Source organism: Odocoileus virginianus, chromosome 28 (genome assembly GCF_023699985.2).
Source record: "Odocoileus virginianus isolate 20LAN1187 ecotype Illinois chromosome 28, Ovbor_1.2, whole genome shotgun sequence".
Lineage (NCBI taxonomy): Eukaryota > Metazoa > Chordata > Mammalia > Artiodactyla > Cervidae > Odocoileus > Odocoileus virginianus.
Genome location: NC_069701.1, coordinates 23,206,735 through 23,226,588, shown reverse-complemented (window position 1 = coordinate 23,226,588; position 19,854 = coordinate 23,206,735). Strand labels below are relative to the sequence as shown.

Genomic DNA, 19,854 nt, shown 5'->3' with positions numbered 1-19,854 from the left:
ACTTCCTTCTCCGAGTATGCACCAGTACCTAACATTCTTCCCTAACATTTCCAAGAATTATGAAAAAGGAATAAAACTTTAGCTAATATCTCAAATTGCTATCTGGCCATATTTGTATCAGTTCAGTCGCTCAGTAGTGTCCGACTCTTTGCAACCCCATGGACTGCAGCACACCAGGCTTCCCTGTCCTTCACCAACGCCCAGAGCTTGCTCAAACTCATGTCCATTGAGTCAGTGATGCCATCCAACCATCTCATCCTCTTCCTTCTTCTTCTTCTCTGCCTGAAATCTTTCCCAACATCAGGGTCTTTTCCAATGAGTCCGTTCTTGGCATCAGGTGGCCAAAGTATTGGAGTTTCAGCATTAACATCAGTCCATCCAATGAGTATTCAGGACTGATTTCCTTTAGGATTGACTGGTTTGATCTCTTTGCAGTCCAAGGGACTCTCAAGAGTCTTCTCCAACACCACACTTCAAAAGCATCAGTTCTTCAGTGCTCAGCTTTCTTTATAGTCCAACTCTCATATCCATACATGCCTACTGGAAAAACCATAGCTTTGACTAGACGGATCTTTGTTGGCAAAGTAATGTCTCTGCTTTTTAATATGCTGTCTAGGTTGGTCATAACTTTCCTTCCAAGGAGCAAGTGTCTTTTAATTTCATGGCTGCAGTCACCATCTGGTTACATTTTGGAGCCCCCCAAAATAAAGTCTGTCACTGTTTCCATTGTTTCCCCATCTATTTGCCATGAAGCGATGGGACCAGTTGCCATAATCTTAGTTTTTTGAATGTTGAGTTTTAAGCCAACTTTTCCACTCTCTTTCACTTTCATCAAAAGGCTCTTTAGTTCTTTGCTTTCTGCCATAAGGGTGGTGTCATCTGCGTATCTGGGATCATTGATATTTCTCCCGGCAATTTTGATTCCAGCTTGTGCTTCATCCATCCCAGCATTTCTCATGATGTACCCTGCATATAAGTTAAATAAGCAGGGTGACAATGTACAGCTTTGATGTACTCCTTTTCCTATTTGGAACCAGTCTGTTCTGTGTCCAGTTCTAACTGTTGCTTCTTGACCTGCATACAGATTTCTCAGGAGGCAGGTCAGGTGGTCTGGTATTCCCATCTCTTGAAGAATTTTCCACAGTTTGTTGTGATCTACACAGTCAAAGTCTTTGGAGTAATCAGTAAAGCACAAGTAGATGTTTTTCTGAAATTCTTTTGCTTTTTTAATGATCCAGCAGATGTTAGCAATTTTATCTCTGGTTCCTCTGCCTTTTCTAAATCCATCTTGAACATCTGGAAGTTCATGCTTTACGTACTGTTGAAGCCTGGCTTGAAGAATTTTGAACATTACTTTGCTAGCATATCAGATGAATGCAGTTGAGCGGTAGTTTGATTATTCTTTGGCATTGCCTTTCTTTGGGATTGGAATGAAAACTGACCTTTTCCAGTCCTGTGGCCACTGCTGAGTTTTCCAAATTTGCTGGCATATTGAGTGCAGCACTTTAACAGAATCATCTTTTAGGATTTGAAATAGATCAACTGGAATGGCTAAGTATTAAAAGAACCTTAACCGGCTTAATCATTCCCTTATTGGGTATTTGGATGGTATTTGGATGTCTTACTTGGAGACAGAAATGACAACCCACTCCAGTCTTCTTGCCTGGAGAATTCTATCGACAGAGGAGCCTGGCAGGCTGCAGTCCATGGGATCACAAGGAGTTGGACATGATTGAGCGATTTACATTTATATCTTACTACTGATTCAAGGTGGATGTATTTTAAGAAGCTGGCAGAATCTGCCCACCTGACCCTGTGCCTTTATCCCCTGCTGACTCTCTGATGTACCTTAGAGCCAGAAGAAAGAGGGGTTTGATGTGCTTTAGCCCTTTTCATGACAAAAGATGGTCCTTCTACTCCTTGGCCTCATTTTGTGCTTCCTCCCCCTCCCTCCGGTCTTGGCTTTGCCTCTGCTTCACCCGAGATCCTGGCTGGAGAGGGGGCATCTTCCTTTCAGTGCTGGGCCTGGTCTCACTGCACCTCTTTGCCTCTTGGCCTCTGGTTGTGCTGCTCTCGGTCATCCTGGGTCACTCCCACAGAACGAGGAAGGACCTAAGAGGTGGGCTTTAATTTACAAGGTCCATGTTCCAACCCCAACCTACGAATGATCTCTCCAATGTTGATTTTTTAAATTATGTTTAATTTTAAAGTAATTTTTAAAAGGAATATCTCATCAGTTTAGAAGGCATGGAGACAACAAATGTCAAAAATTAAAGTTACCCCAAAGTCTACCACTCAAAAATAACCACCACAGATCCCACAGGGGAAAGGACCTGGCTGATCTTATTCTTTCTGTTTAACTCCAGGGCCCAGGCACATAGTAAGTGCTCAGTGCATGCATGCTGAGTTGCTCAGTCATGTCTGACTCTTTGTGACCCCATGGGTTGTAGTCTGCCAGGCTCCTCTGTCCCTGGGGATTCTCCAAGCAAGAATACTGGAGTGGGTTGCCATTCCCTTCTCCAGGGGATCTTCCCAACCCAGGGATCGAACCCAGGTCTCCTGCATTGCAGGCGGATACTTTATTGCCTGAGTCACCAGGGACGTGCTCAGTAAATGTTGTTAAATCAATGATAACCTTTCAGTTAATTTTTTCCATCTATTTTATACAAATAGAATCATAGTCTACCTAAAAGTTTTGTAATTTTTTTGTGTGTAGCAGAATATCATTAACATTTTCCCCAAATCAATAAATGTTCTTTTACATTATTTTAATAGTAGTATGGTATTCAGTTGTAAAAGTGGACTATAATTAATTTGACTAGTAACTTAATGTAATATGTTTAGGTTTTTTTCCTAAGTTTTTTACTTTCCCAAACAACTTTATTGTCTTACATATATGTAAGTGCATGATTGTTCCGAAGGGCATGTACACATATTTTTAAGGTTTTTGATGCATTCTGCCTTCCGAGAGGCACGCATTATTTCAGCACAATGAATGACACTAGAATGTACATTTCATGAGGCAAGGATTTTGTCCATTTATTATACTACGACTCTAGCCTACAGCAATGCCTAACATGGATTATGTTCTCAACGAACTGTGGAATTTGTTTCTCCGTGCCCTCATCAGTAGCATTTACTATTACTTTAATAAGTCTTTTTTTCAGTCTGATGGCAACCACAACAGTTCTCCCATTTAAAAATCATAAACTCATCCCATCCTCGATCACAACATACTTAATAAGTCTGTTGGAGTTGGACCTGGGACACATGGTTCAGTGATAAAGAATACACCTTCCAATTCAGGAGATGCGGGTTCCACCCCTGGGTCCGGAAGGTCCCCTGGAGGATGAAGTAGCAACCCACTCCAGTATTCTTACCTGGAAAATCCCGTGGACAGAGGAACCTGTCCATGGGGTCACAAAGAGTCAAACAGGAGTTAGCAACTGAGCTTGCATGCACACAGAGTTGGACCTAAACATTTAAAAATTATTTTCAGAACAAAAGTTAATCAGAAAGAGAGCTGAAGTCTCCGGATTTAGACTCTGAAACTCCAGGTGCTTTTGCCTGAACCTGCTTACAACTCACATGGAGCCAAGCATCCCATCTCCAGGGGAGATTTCTGCAGGTAAAGGAAGGCAAAGAGATTCATGGCAGCAGCACTCACACTGATAGATTTCTTCATGAAGGGTTCATCTTTGTTTTTTTTTTTTTTTAAACACAAAGCTAACCTACTGACCCAGAAAGAAGAGAGTTTTAAAAATTTTCTTTGAGGATTTGGACTACGTAGGCTTCGCTCACTCAGCCCCGGGGGAGAAGACAGTGGCACAGTGTGGTGACATCACCAGACTTCAGAGGTACCTTAGGAAGCCCTTCGGGGTGGACCCTGAGGGCTTGCTGTGCGTGTGCCTGTGTGCATGTGTGTGTGTGTGAGCACTAGTTAGGAGGCAGCCAGGGATCCATCCAAAAGAACTGAAGTGGGGTTCTTCTTTATATCCTTGCTCAGCCTGTTGGACTTTGAGTAGTTAGACCACTGGACACATTGCAGGATGAAAGGAATTTGCATTGATTTCCGGGCCACTTTCATCTGATGCCACAGGACAAAAAAAAAAAAAAATAATCTAATGGGGCTCCCTTTCTATGGAGAAACAAGACTTTGGAAATGCAAATGTTCCCAGTGTGCTATGCAAAGTAGCCAAGCCAGGGGCCCCACACCTGCCCTCCCAGGAAAGGTCGTGATCCACACACAGGAAGCTAGGGTGGGTGGCTTCATCATCAAAGCCAAGAGTCTTCCCTTTGAAGAACCCAGCAAAACAAAATGTCAATGGAGTGTCACACACCCATGAAACAAACACTATTCAGTTATGGGATAACTGAAACTTTTACTCAGAATCTAGGAGGACACACCCATTCTCTTTTAGACAGTAGAGTTGCTCTAGACTTGAATGCAGTGGGGCCTGGGATTCCCCACACTGTCTTGGCGACACAGCTAAACATCTGCCATTGCCTGAGTCCGTATCCTCACCCTCTCTCGCTTCCTGAGCTTCAGCTGCCTCCTATCTCTCTGCTACAGTCTTCCCTGGTTTAGTCCATTCTTCACGCTGGTCACCAGAGACATTTCTCTAAACAGCTCACCTGACTACATCACTCCCCCTTTTCCAGCTTGAAATTCCTCCCTGGTATTCCCTTTGGGTTTTGGAAGGAAGCATGGTGCCTGAGGGTCATCCTCTGTGGCTCAGAGGTAAAGAATTCACCTGCAATGGAGGAGACACCAGGGACTTGAGTTCGATCCCTGGGTTGGGAAGATCCCCTGGAGGAGGGCATGGCAATCCACTCCAGTATGCTTGCCTGGAGAATCCGCATGGACAGAGGAGCCTGGTTCAAAGAGCCCCATGCGATCCATGGGGTTCCAAAGAATCGGACACGACTTAAGTGACTGAGTGTGCATGTATGCATGGCGCCTGAGACCACCACTTCCACACCACTGGCTTGCCATTCATCTTACTTCTCCAGGACACAGTTTTCCTTCCTAAATCCCCCAGACCCCTTCTTCCTCTAATGCTCCTTGGCTCTTGGCTTCCAAAGAATCTCATTCTTACATTCATGGAACATAGATACTCAATAAATATTCACTGGGTTTGTTTTAAATTTTTAGTTTCAACTCCATTTCTAGTATGTATATGCCCCCACTTTCTTAAGATACCTTGAAAACCAAAACTACTAAGATCAACTTCTAGCTTGAATCTTGTTACCCATTCCAACCTCCCTAGGATGTTCCACTCTGAGCCCCCTTCTCTACGTTTGATTGCTCCACCATCCAACTGACGTGCTCATGCTGCTCACGTGGGTGTTTCACGGCAGGCCAGTTTTTATAGCATCCTCCTATGTTTGCAGAAGTGCCAGCCACCGGGGGCTGGGGAGCCAGAGCCAGTCCACCCCCTGCTTCCACCCCCTTGCTGGCTGACAATAAACTCCCTCCCAGCTAATGTCTATTTCAGACAATAGGGCATTGTCTCAGCCCACTCTGTCGGGAAAACAGACTCCTTCCGTCTGCTTGAGCTGCTCAGTCGTGGTGGTGGTGAGTGAAGGATGATGAAGGAAGAGTCTGAGGAGAACCTGGCAGGGGCAGGAGGGAGAACCAGAAGGTCAGAGCCCATCCCTCTCTCCCCTCCCTACCACCCCCACAATGACCATTCTGTGATGAGGAGGATGAAGTGGCTTCCAATAAGTGACTCTTTGAAGTTGCAGAAGGGACAACATAAAATGAGGACCGTGGGCTGCCCCAGGAATGGGCTCAGTAGAGGTGGGGGTCATAAATTTTCTTCAAACATGAATTTTAGACTTTACTACAATCTGGCACTTCTTTTTTTCAAGAGTGAAACTTCAGCTGCTTCCAAAAAGTCCAGAACAAGAGTCATATTTTAATAGAATCACAGCAAATTGATTGTTTTCAAAACAGCGGAATAGACTCATCAGATCTTCACGCTGCACTGCTCTGAGGACAGGGTCTGCGCCTGGCCTGTTCTTCACTGTATATCTGGTTGCTGGTACAATTCCTGGGATAAATTTCTTGGATGAGTGAGCCCTGAGCCCTTACTCTGAGAGCTTACTGTATCCCCAGATTTATATTAAATATTAAGAGGAATAAAAAAAAACAGAAGAAAGAAACATTGCTTATTCTGTCTTTCATCTTTTGATTTGGGTTGTAAAATATCTGCCACTAAACCCCCTGAGCCTGTTTTCTCTTCTTTTCTCCTTCAAAAAGCAGGGATGCTAGCAGTCCTAACTTTTAGCGATGCTGTGGGGTTTGAATGAAGTCAAGTATTTAAAGCAAGTGGCACATCTTAGAGTTGCTCAATAAATTGTAATTAATAGTTCAATCAGTGTCAAATACTGGCTGTCCAGAACTCGAGTCATTTTTGACAGCTGAACTTTCCTAGGAGCCCTGGGTTTGTCCATTAAATTCTGTTTAGCCAATCTGTATGAAAAGCTTTCTAGCATACTAAGATCTTCCTTGCCTTATTGGACCTTTGTTGGATCCAGAGTCAGCATTATGAGGGATCCATGTAATTTAATGAATGGATGAGATGTTTGAGATTGATTGTCCGTTCACTAAATGGTCCCAGATTGCCCAGACCTTTTGCTTTGGTTTTCATAGACTTAATGGTTTCTTCTCTTGCTGACAGATGGTCTTCTCTTACTTCTTAGAGTTGTCAGTTTGCCAGCTGTAGGGATCAATGCCTTCCTCTGATTTGCTGTGAGCCTGGGAATGGAATAACCAGTCCCATTAAAAATGTGAGTAAACCAAGAGCAGAGAGGCTTTGAATGAGGACTAGTGATATAGGTTTCCTTTATCACAAACATTTGCGTCATCTTTTGACTTCTCAGAGATCTGACTCTTCGTGTGTCCTAATCAATGAGTTCATACTGCACAAGCATATCAGTTCTTGGTATATGTGGTCATTCAATAAAACTTATCAACTCAGTGAATGAAGGAGTTAGAAAACATAATCATACAGGTATAATATACCCTAAACTTAAGGGGTATGTATGGAGGGAAAGGACGAGGTGAAGGAGCATAGAGTGAGATTAGTTTGCTATGTTGGAAGAGACAAATTGAGCTAAGTCTCAGAAAAAGGGACTTCCCTGGTGGCTCAGATGGTAAAGTGTCTGCCTACAATGTGGGAGACCCAGGTTCAATCCCCAGGTCGGGAGGATCCTCTGGAGAAGGAAATGGCAGCCCACTCCAGTACTCTTGCCTGGAAAATCCCATGGGAGGAGCCTGGTGGGCTACAATCCATGGGGTCACAAAGAGTCAGATACAACTGAGCGACTAAACCTTCACTTCAGCCTTTCACTTTCACTCAGAAAAAGGGGAATATGGTGGCTGAGGGTCAAGCTGGTATCATGCAGAGGTACAGAAAAGAGGGGTGGATGCTTCCCTGTTCCTGCTACCTCCCGAGGCCTGTTTTTTCCCTGGACGGCTGTGAACACTCTGCTCTAGTCACCCTAACCTTCTCTTTGCCCCATGAACGCGCCATGCTGGTTACTTTGCCATCTGCCTCATGGCCTTTGCACTAGGAGCTGCCTCTGTCTGGAATGTTCTTCCTCCTGATCCTTGTGTGGCTGTATCATTCTTATAACTCAGATCTCAGTTTAAATTTCTTCTCAAAGAAGTTACCTACTGCTACCCACCTAGTCTTTCTCTGTTACACCATCCTATTTTTATTCCCCATAGAGGCCTAATGATTTTCTCAAGTAACCTTGACTAAATGTTTCTTTCTTTTCCATCTTCTTCCTCTTTCACCATATAACCTTGACTAAATGTTTCTTTCTTTTCCATCTTCTTCCTCTCTCACCATAAGAGCAAGGACTTTTCCTACTTTGTTCACTGCTTTATCTCAGAATCTTTATTGGCAATAAAATCTGTTGCAGGATTGAGTAAAGGATGAATGCACGAATGACTAGTTAGGGAGAAAAATGTGAAAAGGAATGATTATGGTGCAGTGTGGAAGACGCTAGAAAAGAGAAGAGTACAAAGTGCTATAAGATGCCCAAAAAGAGAACAACCAATTCTGACCAGGGCTTTAGGGGAAAATTCTTAGAACTGGGTCCCCAAAGATAATGAAAGTTCACCAATCCAAAAAGATAAGGTGGAAAGGGACATTTTCCAACTTCTTTACCACTTTGGTGGCCAAGTGGCCCTGCGTTCAGTTCACAGACAACGAAAGACATAAGACCTAAGATGCCACCTCTGTCTGATGTCACACATGTTAAGACTGTCTGCAATGAATCTACCAGGCCTGCCTGCTTACTAGATGCCTAAGACCAGAGTCTTCTTGAAACTGGATGAAAGGTATCACTCAATTTATAGAAAAATAGAGCCTATTTTAATTTCCAAAAGAGCCTCATAAGTCATTTGTCCAGGGGTTCCATAGCTCTTGCCAGAGAGGGCAATGTGGGCACTCTTGAAGACAAGCAAATAGGGGTGCAGGAGGTCAGCATTAGGACTCAGAAACTGAGTTAAGTAAGTACCTCGGCATGTCCTCCTCTCACTGTGTGCTACAAATGTCTGACATTGTCCAATGATTGAAAGATTTCTTTTGCATTCGCTACAGCTGATTGACTTCTGATCTGACCCAAAGGTCAGTGGCCAGTGAGATTCTGTCATGAGAATTTGAACAAAGTCCCAGAGGGTATTGCACTGAGAGATCCCGATAGAGACACTGGGACTGGCAGCCGTGTTAGGCCACCAGGAAGGTGAGTGAGCAAAAAGGGAGATAAAAGAAGAGGCAGCCCCTTCCTGAAGGTGTCCCGGGAGCAGCTGGGTCCCTAGGCTTGCAGTTCTAGTCCCTGGGAGACCCGGTTATACTGCGGTTCCTATTTTTCTGCATTGGTGAAATAGAAGTAACCCCCTCCTCAGGTGATGGGGCAGATTTGGGGTTAGGACCCTAAATGGGTGACTAGATGTAATTTTTTAAACTTTGTGTATTCTTAATAAAGGCAAAAATGGTCTTGCAATTGGTGGAAATTGTTAAGGCATTTGCTGCAACTCTCATTTGGGATTCCAGCATGTGTGTGTGTGTGTGCATCTGTGTAAGAGAGAGAGGGAGGTTGGTCAGACAGAATCTCCCTAAAACCAACTCTATCCTCTTGGATCCTAGTATGCAGGTGGGGACTGGGTAGCAGGCATGGTGGCAGGAGAGAAAGGGAGCTAGTTTAGAAAAATGTTCCCCCAGATGTCCACCTCTAGTAGGTGAAAGGCTGCTGTGTAGACTGGTGGATCAAAACCATCTGTGAAAATAAGTCAAAGCCTACTTGACCCAGACTTGGGGAAACACATCAACAACTTGTTGGCTTATGATCAGGCTACAAATCCGGCTACTTGGTTGTTTGCTCTCTTTGGATTTGCCTGGCAAACTCTCATCATTCTAGGGAGGGGCTGTATTAGTCACAGTTCTCCAGAGAAACAGGGCCAACAGGATATGTGTATATTTATGTATCTGTCTGCATTATATAGTTCTTTCTCTTCTCCTTTCTGATAGATATGGATTTGTTTGAAGGAATTGGCTCATGTATTTGCAGGGGTCTTTCCAATTCAAAATCTGGAGGGCAGGATGGCAGGCTGGAGAGCCAGGGAAGAGTTGATGTTGCAGTTGTGAGTCCAGAGCTAATCTGGAGGCAGAGTTCCTTTTTCCTTAGGGGGACCTCAGTCTTTTCTTTTAAGGTCTTTGATTAAATGAATGTGGATGAGGCCCATCCATAGTAGAGAAGGTGACCTGTTTTGTTCAAAGTCTTCTGGTTTAAATGTTAATAATCATTTTGTAGCAACATCTAGAGTGGTATCTGACCAAAAATTGGGTACCATAGTCTAGCCAAGCTGACACATAAAATTAAACATCACATGGGAAAACTGGGTTTATTGTAAAAGCCCTTCTCTTCTGCAAGGTACACTCTTGCTTACAAAGCATATACTCACCTATGATCACACCTGATCCTCAGAACTTCTCTGTCAGGAGGAATAATAACTTTTCTGTTTTATAGTTGAGGAAATGGAGATTCAGAGATAAGAATGTATAGCTGATAAATAGCAGAGAGAAGATTCCAGCCCCAGCTGTCTGGCTCAGACCTGTGTGTTCTTCTGACCATCATACTCCCTACAACTGGGTATACAGTGTTACTTTCCTATCATTCCCCTGCTGGTCGTATTCCTTGTATGACCTCAGAGAAACCCACAGGAACTGGCTAAGAAAGTGGCACAGTGTTCATTTTTCAGTTCTGTCTTGTGACCATTCTCAATGGACCCCGCTGGGGAAGGATCCAGGCATGTAATGTGTGTCTCTGTTGGAGGGACCAGGAGCCCTAGGTGCCATTCCATCTCAGCTGCAACTGCCTCACCCCTGTCATCTTGCAGCTGGGCACTCTGCTCTCAATAGGAGGCTTCCGCCCTCTTCTTACCACCACACCTGGGGAGTGCCACCCTGTTCCTGAGCCGGAATCTCCTCCCAGACCTCGAACAGGGACCCAGCAGCAGGACTTACCTTCTGCTTCAGCATGTGCACTGAGCTCTGAGTCTACAGCACCCTGAGAATGCTGGGCCCACATGGTCCTCACCAGAGGTGGTGCAGCAAAACCTGCTTGTGACTGTGGACAGGCCCGCAGCCTGGGGCATCCATGCTTTGGAAGGGCCAGGCCACTCTCCTGCCAGAACCAGCAGGACTCCTTGCCTTCTCATCTTGGATGCCCATATGAAGGAGTAAGTTTTGATTGGAGGATTAAATAGGAAATAAGAGGTTTTCAGAGATGGAGGTGACCACCCTAGTCTGCTTTCTGGACATGCCTATCTCTCCTCTTACTCCATATTTGGGGAACTGACCTGGGTTTAAGAGATGAGAAAATGTTCATTTTCTCCACTTCAGGTCCGTTTTGCAAATAGTGCTAGGATGCTGAGATTCCTCCCACTTGGGCATTGTATCCCAGACTGACACCTGAAAGAGGGGTGGAGGGGCAGGGATGAGCATGAGCCTCTCTTATTTCAAAATGGCTCTGGGAAAAGACGAAAAGATGAATGGAGAGCCTCCTGAAGAAGGGTCACCTGGGGAACAGGATGTGTGGTCTAGTTTCTGAAGGCCTGTTAGGTAGCCGGGAAACCTTCTTTTCCTGCAGGTCCAAGAGAGCAGACCCGGGTCTTGGTCAGGGGGCAGGATCAGTTCTGTGTTGGAAAGAACTTGCTCCTAGTTACAGCTCCAAAAGGAAGAAGGCATTAAGCATTGCCTTGGGAGAAGGCGAGCGCTCCATCCAGAGAGGTGCTCAAGGCTGGACAGCTCCCTGTCTGAAGGAATTCTGGTTTTAGTGGAAGGCTGAATGAAGTAGGTGCCCTGGGCATTTTCAGACTGCAAGTTCTCCAGTCTTGTGACTGTTTCTAAAAGTGCCAGGTACTATGTCCCACAGAAGAATGGTCCCCGCGGAGAAACCAGATGACTGTCTCTGGCCGCGGGGACCCCACCTTTTAGTAGCAGCAGCTCTAATGAGAGCCCTGCCTCTGGCTCTGGTCCCTTAGCCTGGGAAGGGGCTCCGGACCCTGGAAGAGGACCGGAATTCCGAGATCACCCATTGGCCTAGAGGCGCCATGTGAACGGTGCTGGTTGGTTGGCGGGAGGGAGGGAGGCGGTTTCCCGGGTAACGGGAGGGCAAGGAGCGGCTGCAGCGGCAGCGGCCGCGACTGAGAAGCGCGGGCCGGAGCGCGGTGAGAGACCGGCTGGAGGCGGCGGCTCTACCAAGCCGCGTGGGCGCAGGTAGGAGCTCCCCGCGCCATCCCTCGGGGGCCGGGCTGGACCAGGCTGCCCGCGCCTGGACCTGCCGGGCGAAAGTTTGCCGCGCAACGGGACGAGCGGGAAGGAGAGGACTTGGGGATGCTCTGTGCTAGGCTCCGGGGGCCGGGAAGGGCGGGGACTGCCGGCAGCGAGAGGGCTGGCCCCGCGCGGAGCGGCGTGGGGGCCACACCTCCACTCCGGGACCCTGTCGGAGGACCCAGGCCTTCTTGGACCCGTGGTTGCAGCACGGAGACCCGGCCGGCGGACGCAGACGGCCGGCGGTCCCTTGTTCAGAGATGTGCTGGCAAAGTCTTACCCGGCAGATGCTGGCTGGGGCGCACGGCGAGGTGCTCCGTCCGAGGCGGTTCTGCGAGCGAGCTCCAGGAGCACTTTCCCCTGCCTCCGGCTACGCTGCCTACGCCCCCATGCGGAGTGGGTGTGTGTCCCTCTGGGTGTGCGTGCCTGAGGCTGGGTGTATCTTGTGCGTGTTCTTGTGTTCCTGATGTCTTCTCTGTGTGTGTTTCTGTGCGTGGTTCCCCCCTTGGCGTGATTGGATCTCTGGGTGTATCCTCACGTCTGGGCCGCTCTGTGTGTGCTCTCGGCGTGGGTGTCTTTGAACGCCCTCTCCGGGTGCTTCTGTCTGAGTATCGCTGTGTGTGGATCCCTCTGTCATCATCTCCATGTATTTTCGGGTTTTGTGTGTGTCTCTTTCCTCTGTGTGCCTGTCTGTGTATCTTGCGTGTGTGTGCGTGTTTTCTGTCTGTGCCTCTGTTTTATAGACCCCTCTGCCTCTGCATGTCTAGTACCTGTCTGCGCGTGTCCCTCTCTGGGTGGGTGTGCACCCTTGTGTGTGTGATCTGAGCTTCGGTAGGTGTGTGTATGTGTGTGTGAGTCTGCGTGTATGTCTGGACCTCTGCGAGTGTCTGCTATGCCTGTGTTAGACTATGTCTGAGTCTCTTTTCTGTGTCTGTCCATATCCGTGTGTGTGTGTGTGTGTGTGTGTGTGTGTGTGTAGGTGGATCGAAGCCCGGTAGAGGAGGCCAGGCCTCCGGTTTCCCTGGCGCTCTCTCCCACGCTCGGGGTAGCAGCCGGCGGCGAGGGCGAGGGCGTGGGCAGCGGGCGGGGAGGGGGCGCCCCAGCGCTGGGAGCCAAGGCGCCTCCCGGGTGTGCGCTCCGCTGAGCCGGCTCCTTTCTTGCCGGCAAAGGAACCCTGGTGGTGGTGGCAGCAGCAGCCCACGCCGCCCAGCTGGGGCCCTAGTGACTTATTTTTGTGTGCGATCCTTTCTTTTCTTCAGGGAAGAGGCGGGAGCATGCTCCACTCCCTAGTCGTGCGCAAATAAAGGCTCCGGGGTTGGCGGCTGGGTCAGCCCTCCTCAACAGCTTAGCAAAGTGGCCGACTTGGCCGGGCTCCCTTTGGTTGCATTAAAAAAAAAAAAGGCACCCCCAAATAATAATAATAATTAAAAAAAAAACCAGCCCGGAAACCACCATGCCTCCTTGGCTCTCTTTCTTATTTATTGATTGATTAATGAAAGTTTTGATCGCCAAGAAGCTCCTCCGTTTCCCCTATTGGCATCAAAGACTAATTAAAAATGCTGTGTTGGTGGTGAGTGTTAATTAGACCATTCCAGAGGCAATGCACCCTTGTTTCAGAAGCCTAACTCCAGTTAGAAGATGAAATAGGTCAGGCTGCCCTTTCTCACCCCACTAACCTTTAATCCAGGTTTAAAACCAGTTTCCCCAATCTTGGAGCCATCTGGGGGCAGGAGCAACTGGGGAGAGGGAAGGGGTGAAGAGAAAGCCAAAGGGGCTATGCCCAATTTTGAAAACTTCGGAGGATAAGAAGGATGCTTTACCAAAACGTATGAAATGGGTCCACAATGCCAGCACCCAGGCAGAAGGAAGGAGTGTGTTGTATGTGGGAGGGATTGGCCTGTGGCTTGCCTGGCACCTGGCATTCCAAATTGGCATTTCCTGGTGAGTGACACCTCCCTGGGTTTTTTGAAAGGATGCCTCTGCATCGGAGGCTAGACCCTGGCTTGGCTCCCCAAGTCTTGGGTTGTGCCTCCAAACCAGTCTTTAGAAAACTTTCTCCTGGGGGTTACCCAGAAGGCAGAGGGGATTGGGTATATGTGGAGTGGGACGTTGAAGGCTTTCAGAGACTGTGTTTGACTAAGCAGGAGGAAGCCCTGTCAGTGTGTTTGGGATGTCTTCAGGATGGCTGGTCTTGTCTTCTGGACTTCAACGAGGAGCTGAGCTTGCGTACGATGCTCCCCGATCCCTCTTGTGGTCCAGTTTTCTTCCTTCCCTTTCCCTTGCACTTCACCTGGCTGACTTAGGGAACAGAGAGGAGAAGCTGCTGCCATGCTGCTGCATTTAGGGATCAATCCAGCAAACATATCGACTTCTCAACCATCCGGTGAAATGGCCCGCTAGTCCTGCCTTTCAGCTCACTCTCTCTCTCTCTTTTTTTAATTCAAGTATGTTTGAAAACTTCCTGAGATTTCTCTGGGCAGTAAGAAATCAGAGCTTGTACATCAGGGTTTGCTCTCACGAAGTCTTCCCCCATCAGGAGACTGATTGGACGTGGCAGCCAGCCGAGAGCAGCATCCTCGCTTCTCCCCTTTCTCGGGTATCCCCTCCCTACCCTGGCTCTAACACAAGGACAGTGACAGCCCCAGAACTGGTGGAGACCAACTCCCAGGAGGAAAAAAAAAAGGCTCACAGGAGGTATTGAACATCCTCCCACTCCCCACCGACAGGGAGGTTTTTCTGTGGCGAGGACGTCTGTGCCCGTGTGCACTTGGGGCGTGTGCACCGGCTGGCATGATGGGATGTGACAGGGTCTCACCCGGGAGAACAGCCCAGAGCTGTTCTCAGAAACAAGGGCTGAGGATGCGCGGCCCCCCTGGAGAAGGCCTGTCCAAGTAGGAGACCCTTTGGGCGGGGCCTATTTTTCTTTTATTATTATTCATGAAGAGAGCCAGAAGCAGTGAGAAGTGTGACCTCTGGACTCAGGCCGCTTGTGAAAAGCCAGCTAACAGCAATCCTGCCAGAGAGGCGCGGCTGTGAGCAAGGATTTTGCACTCAGACATGGGTTCACTTCCCAGCCCCACTACTTTCTAGCTATATGACTTTCGGCAGGTTACTTCCCTTCTCCCCAGCAGTTGTCTCATCTCTAACCCAAGGCTGAAAGTGAAAGTTGCTCAGTCGTGTCCGACTCTTTGTGACCCCATGGGCTATGCAGTCCATGGAATTCTCCAGGCCAGAATACTGGAGTGGGTAGCCTTTCCCTTCTCCAGGGGATCTTCCCAACCCAGGGATTGAACCCAGGTCTCCCACATTGCAGGCAGATTCCTTACCAGCTGAGCCACCAGGGAAGCCAAGGACCTTGGAGCAAGATAATTGACACAGAGATTTGTTTTATGAATGAATATGTAAAGCAGAAGAGGGCTCCTGACATAGAGCAAGCACTCAGCACACTTCAGCTTTCCATCACCTACCCTGTCAATAGGGGATTCTGACCTTCCCACTCCCGTGTTCTGTCGTTATCCCCACTTTACAGATGAGAACACTGAGACCCAGAGAGCTTAAGTTCCTTGCTCAGAGTCACACAGTGAATGAAGTTTCAAAGTTGAGATTCAAACCTAGATCTGGCTGAGTCCTCTAGTTTGAGGTCTCAGTTTAGGTTCAGAAAAGGGTAATGATACTTGGAGCCCATTTGCAAGAGTTTTTGCATTGTGATCTGGAGCTAAAAAGAATAGAATCTGAAAGGTTTCACCTCTGCCAGGGATCCCTTGAAGGGGTTGTGGAGATGGTGGTGGGCAACCAGAGGGCTTTCTCTGGAAGCTCAGCTATTTCCTAGGCCAGCAGAGGGCTTCTTAGTTCTGACACCCGTGGGTGTATGAGATGCTTGTCTTTTGGATACATTAAGCTCTCATGAATGGATTCTTGCCAAATTCAGAACATGTTTGACCTGGGCATTCACTTGGAGAAATCTGCTCTTGCTGAGTGTTTCAGGTGGTATAGGACAAGCCTTCAACCTTTCTGTAGCTTCTCTTCCAGGAGAAGCTGTCCTCTTCCTCCATGAAAGCCCTCCACGTCTGAGTGTCTCATTTGCCTTTTAACCTGCTTTGGTGCTGAGCCATGCGGAAGCCTTTTGTGACAGAGGGTGGCTTTGGCCTCATTCCAAAGTAGCCACCGGTCAGGACAGCTGCAAGGGAGGGTCTGAGGGCTTCTGTCTGATGCCCGCTGCGGCCGGATCTGGCCACAGTTCTCCCGGAGGCTGGCGCAGCCTGAATTGTAGACTGGCTAGTGTGTTGATTAGAAATGCTGGCAAGAGATGAGTGCCTTTTGGTAAGAACTTCCCCCCCCTGCTTTTTAAATTTCTTTCCTGGTGCTGCTGGTGCTATGGGAAAAGGCATTCATAGTTATTTATTGGTGCTTCTTCGTGGGGATTCTCCAATATGTTCCCTCCCCTTAGATGTTCATGGAAGGAGCATCCCATGCAAAATGCTTTCCTTGGTGCGGAGGTCCCTCCTCTCCTCCCTCCCTCCCTGTCCCTCTGAGCTCTGTGACGTCAGCCTGGAGGTGACTGGGTGCCTTCTCTGCCTGCAGGTTCCGAGGCAGGGAGCGCGGCTCTGGGGCACAGTCGCCTTGCCGCCTTCGGATGATCTAGACTGCTCTTTTCAGTTCCCCAGTGGACCCCGTTGTCTCGCCTGCCACACGCTGCCTCCGCAGCTGTAATTAGGGGAGAAATGTTGATGCCTTTTTGCTTCACAGACCATTGCTTCCCTGTCTTATCATATCTGGGTGCTTTATTCCTACGATGACGATGCACCCCACATAGGTTGGAGAAAGAATTCATTTCTGTCTCCGGTGTGCATGTTTGGAGAACAGGGTCTTCTGTGTGTCTTTTCCCAGTGGGAGTGGGGAACCCAGGCAGCCCCCAGGTGCTCGTCCAGGGATGTGCTCGGAGGATGGCGAGGCTCAGAGGAAGATCACTGCTGGCTGCTGGGTGTGGACTTCAGATGGTGGGCAAGGAAGCTCACACTTGTCCTCCTCTGCACAAGGCGATTCTGACCGTTGAATCTTTTCTCCTCAGGTATGGGTCTTACTCCACGGAGGAAGATGAACAGCCCGGGAAGGGAGCAGCCTCGATGATGAGCACTCGCAGGAACTGTGAGGGGAGGCTTTGCGAGCAGCTTTGTGGTGATTTATGGGAGTCGGGGGCTGCCGGAGAGGGATGTGGGTGCTATCAGCTCAGTGGATTAAATGCCCATTTACATTGTTATTGACATATAAATTATCGGTGCCAAGGAGACAGTGAGGGAAAGGATTTCTGGGGCAGTGATGTGGCACGTGCCCCAGGATATGGACTCGTCTCTGCCCAGATCTGTCCTCTGGGCACTCAGGAAGCCAGCACTGGAACTGAAGTAAAAGTCTCAAGTCCCAGCTCTCACTATGCCGGAGCAGCCGCCCTCCTTGCTAAGGCAGCGATGGCAAGAAAGGTCCCCGAGTGGGTTTTAAGAAGCCGGGGAGACCTTTGAGAAGGTCGTGTGGATTTCCTCGGCTGGCAGGAACCGTGTCTGGCCGCCTGCATGCATCACTTTTGCCTGGGTGCTTTTATTCCACTGTGGATTTGGAAGCACTGCTGAAGAAGAGAGGGGATTTTATTCCTGGGAAATGGAATCGGCTTCTGAGTCCAGCCAGCAGCAGAAGAGAAAACTGGTTACCCACGGACTGGAAGATCAAAAGAGGGTAAGCGAGAATTTTGTTGCTTGGCTCATGGCGCCGGAATTGCTAAGCAGGATTCAGGTCACCCAGGTGATCGTCCTCATTGTTGTCGTGTCCTTGATTTTGCCGGTTTGTCTTTCTCTGGTTGAGGATGCAGGATGGTGGCTCTTGACTTGCCAGGTCCTAGTGCTGAACTTGAAGTTTTGGCTCGTTGGTGGGCAAGGGGAGAGAGAAAGGGCAAAAATCAGAAAGACAAAGATGCATAAGCCTTAGCCCAGGGAGTTAACGAACAGTGTTGGTGTCCTCTAAGTCAAATGTGAGCTTATTTTGTACTGAAGCCCCCTTTGGGATTCATACACTGTTAGCACCATTTGGAAATGGTACTCTTGGCAGTGGTGGTTTCATGTGAGTTATTCGCCATGAGGTCTGCTCGTTCTTGTGTTTATGGATCAAAAACATATTCTACTCCGCCCTTTGGCCCCATCTGTGAGAATGTCAAAGTCATTTAAAAAGGCCCATTGAGTGTAGGTCATTTGCTGTCATCAGCCTGAAAGCCGCAGTTCACCCAGGACTTGTGTCTACCAGTTAAAGTTCAACTTGTCTTCAAAAGCCTTCGAGAGTAGCATTGAGTGGCTGGTTGTTCAGGAAGAAAGTCGAAGCTGTGCTTCCTCACTCCCAGGGGAATTGGTAGGACCAGGGGGTGGCCAGGGTTAAATACAGCTCGAGCAGAGCCAGAGTCTGTGCTAACCTGAAAATAATTTCTGATATTTCCTTTGAAATGTTGTGGATGGTTGAAGAAAACCTTCTGCTATTCTCTCCATGTGGGGTGGAGCATCCCTTCTCTTCATGAGTCTAAAAAAAAATCCTCTCTTGTGTGAAATACCCGTGGAGGTGAAAACTAGCCTTAAAATTCTTCCCTATAATTTTCAATGGCTGTGCATGTGTTTGAAAAGGATTTAGTATGTGGCTTTGCCCTGACCTTAAAAAAGTAAAGATAAATGGAAACAAACTATATTTTTAAAACACTGATAGTGATGCTACCCCTGAAAAAAAAGAAAAGTTTCCATTCCTGAAGCTGCACTCACCATAAAGCAGAAAGAGTGCCTACTGTCTTAGGCACCTAGATAAATGAAATTTGTTTTGTGGCCTTTGATTTACTCAGTGAATAACCTGCCTACGAGACCTCTCTGCTCCTGTTTCTGTGGGAGCTTTCTGAGAGATGCGAGGAAACCCAGTAACTGTTGTGAACAGGTCCTGGGATTAACTGCGTTTTACTAAGTGTGAGCCAGGTTGATATCCAGACACTTCAGCAGAGGAACATTTGGGACCTCTGACACTGTAGAAAATTTTAATTGGGCTGGTACACCGAGTTAATGTGCAATTATGACAGCCTCTCCTTGGCTAGGTGTGTTGTCTGCATTTCCCATCTGTCCCTGCGTCGGGTCCACATGTACTGTGGAGCCTTTGGAAGCAGACTGCAACCCCAAGTGAGGCTCCGCAGCAGCTGGGGTAACATCAATTGGTCATGCTCAGCTGACATTCATTTTAACTTGAACTCTAGCCGTCATGGCGATTATTAAATTTATAATGATATATGTAAGATCCATTTTAATGACTGTCTATGCTTGAGTGAGCTCTCACTTGTGCTGGCAAAATAAGGCTTAATAGAGTATTACATTTCATCTCCTACTGAATTTTCCGGGCAGTGGTTGGAACTTGGCTGAGGCGGAATTAGATTGCGTCCTCTGATAGGCACTGCGATATAGTTCCATATTGCTCGAGTACAGATTTGGGTAATTCTTCTAGAAATACCGCCACCGCAACAGCTTCTGTTGGTGTGTGCACGTGTGTGTTTGTGGGTAAACACACACACCATTTGTGTCAAGTGTGAAGCTAAACAAGCTTCCGGGCACGCAGCCCAGAATGTCTTGTCCACGGAGCTGAAAAGGGGCTCTCCTGTGTTTTGGCTCAGATATCTCGGGTGAACTGGGAACCTCTCTTCAGGGGGGATTGGCTGAAAGTCCAGCACAGGCACAATCGAGGCATCTGTTGGGGAGCTGGGAGGTCCCCACCAGCTTGCTTACGTTATCACACGTTCATGTGCACGAGATAGATCCTTGTGGCATTGCTGTCAGAGAGTGTGTGTGTGTGTGTGTGTGTGTGTGTGATTCAGGGAAGGACAGTTGTGGAGGGCTGAGGAGGCAAGGCAGCGGGAGACTGGCCAGTGTCGTTTTGCTGTGTTTCCTACTGTCCTGAGGAGCAAAAGCCGTTTTCTTTAAGGTTCAGTAGGGTTCATGCTCCTTGC

General features: G+C 48.0%; 2 protein-coding genes across 2 annotated transcripts in view; one reads left to right on the top strand and one right to left on the bottom strand.

Annotated features, from left to right (window-relative positions):
- Window positions 1–11,618: 11,618 nt before the first annotated feature.
- On the bottom strand, window positions 11,619–14,382 carry LOC139031887 (putative uncharacterized protein ASB16-AS1). Its single transcript, XM_070457565.1, has 4 exons — window positions 14,368–14,382; window positions 13,526–13,585; window positions 12,841–13,023; window positions 11,619–12,098 (listed from the first exon to the last, which is right to left on the bottom strand). The coding sequence occupies exons 1-4, from the start codon at window positions 14,380–14,382 to the stop codon at window positions 11,619–11,621; spliced, it is 738 nt and encodes a 245-aa protein (XP_070313666.1).
- Window positions 11,708–19,854, top strand: part of NAV2 (neuron navigator 2) — a 783,526-nt gene continuing 775,379 nt past the window's right edge. Inside the window, exons 1-2 of the mRNA XM_070457299.1 lie at window positions 11,708–11,795; window positions 16,918–17,573. Coding sequence (XP_070313400.1) covers window positions 17,499–17,573 — 75 coding nt within the window. The 5' untranslated portion in view covers window positions 11,708–11,795; window positions 16,918–17,498. The remainder of the gene's footprint in view (window positions 11,796–16,917; window positions 17,574–19,854) is intronic.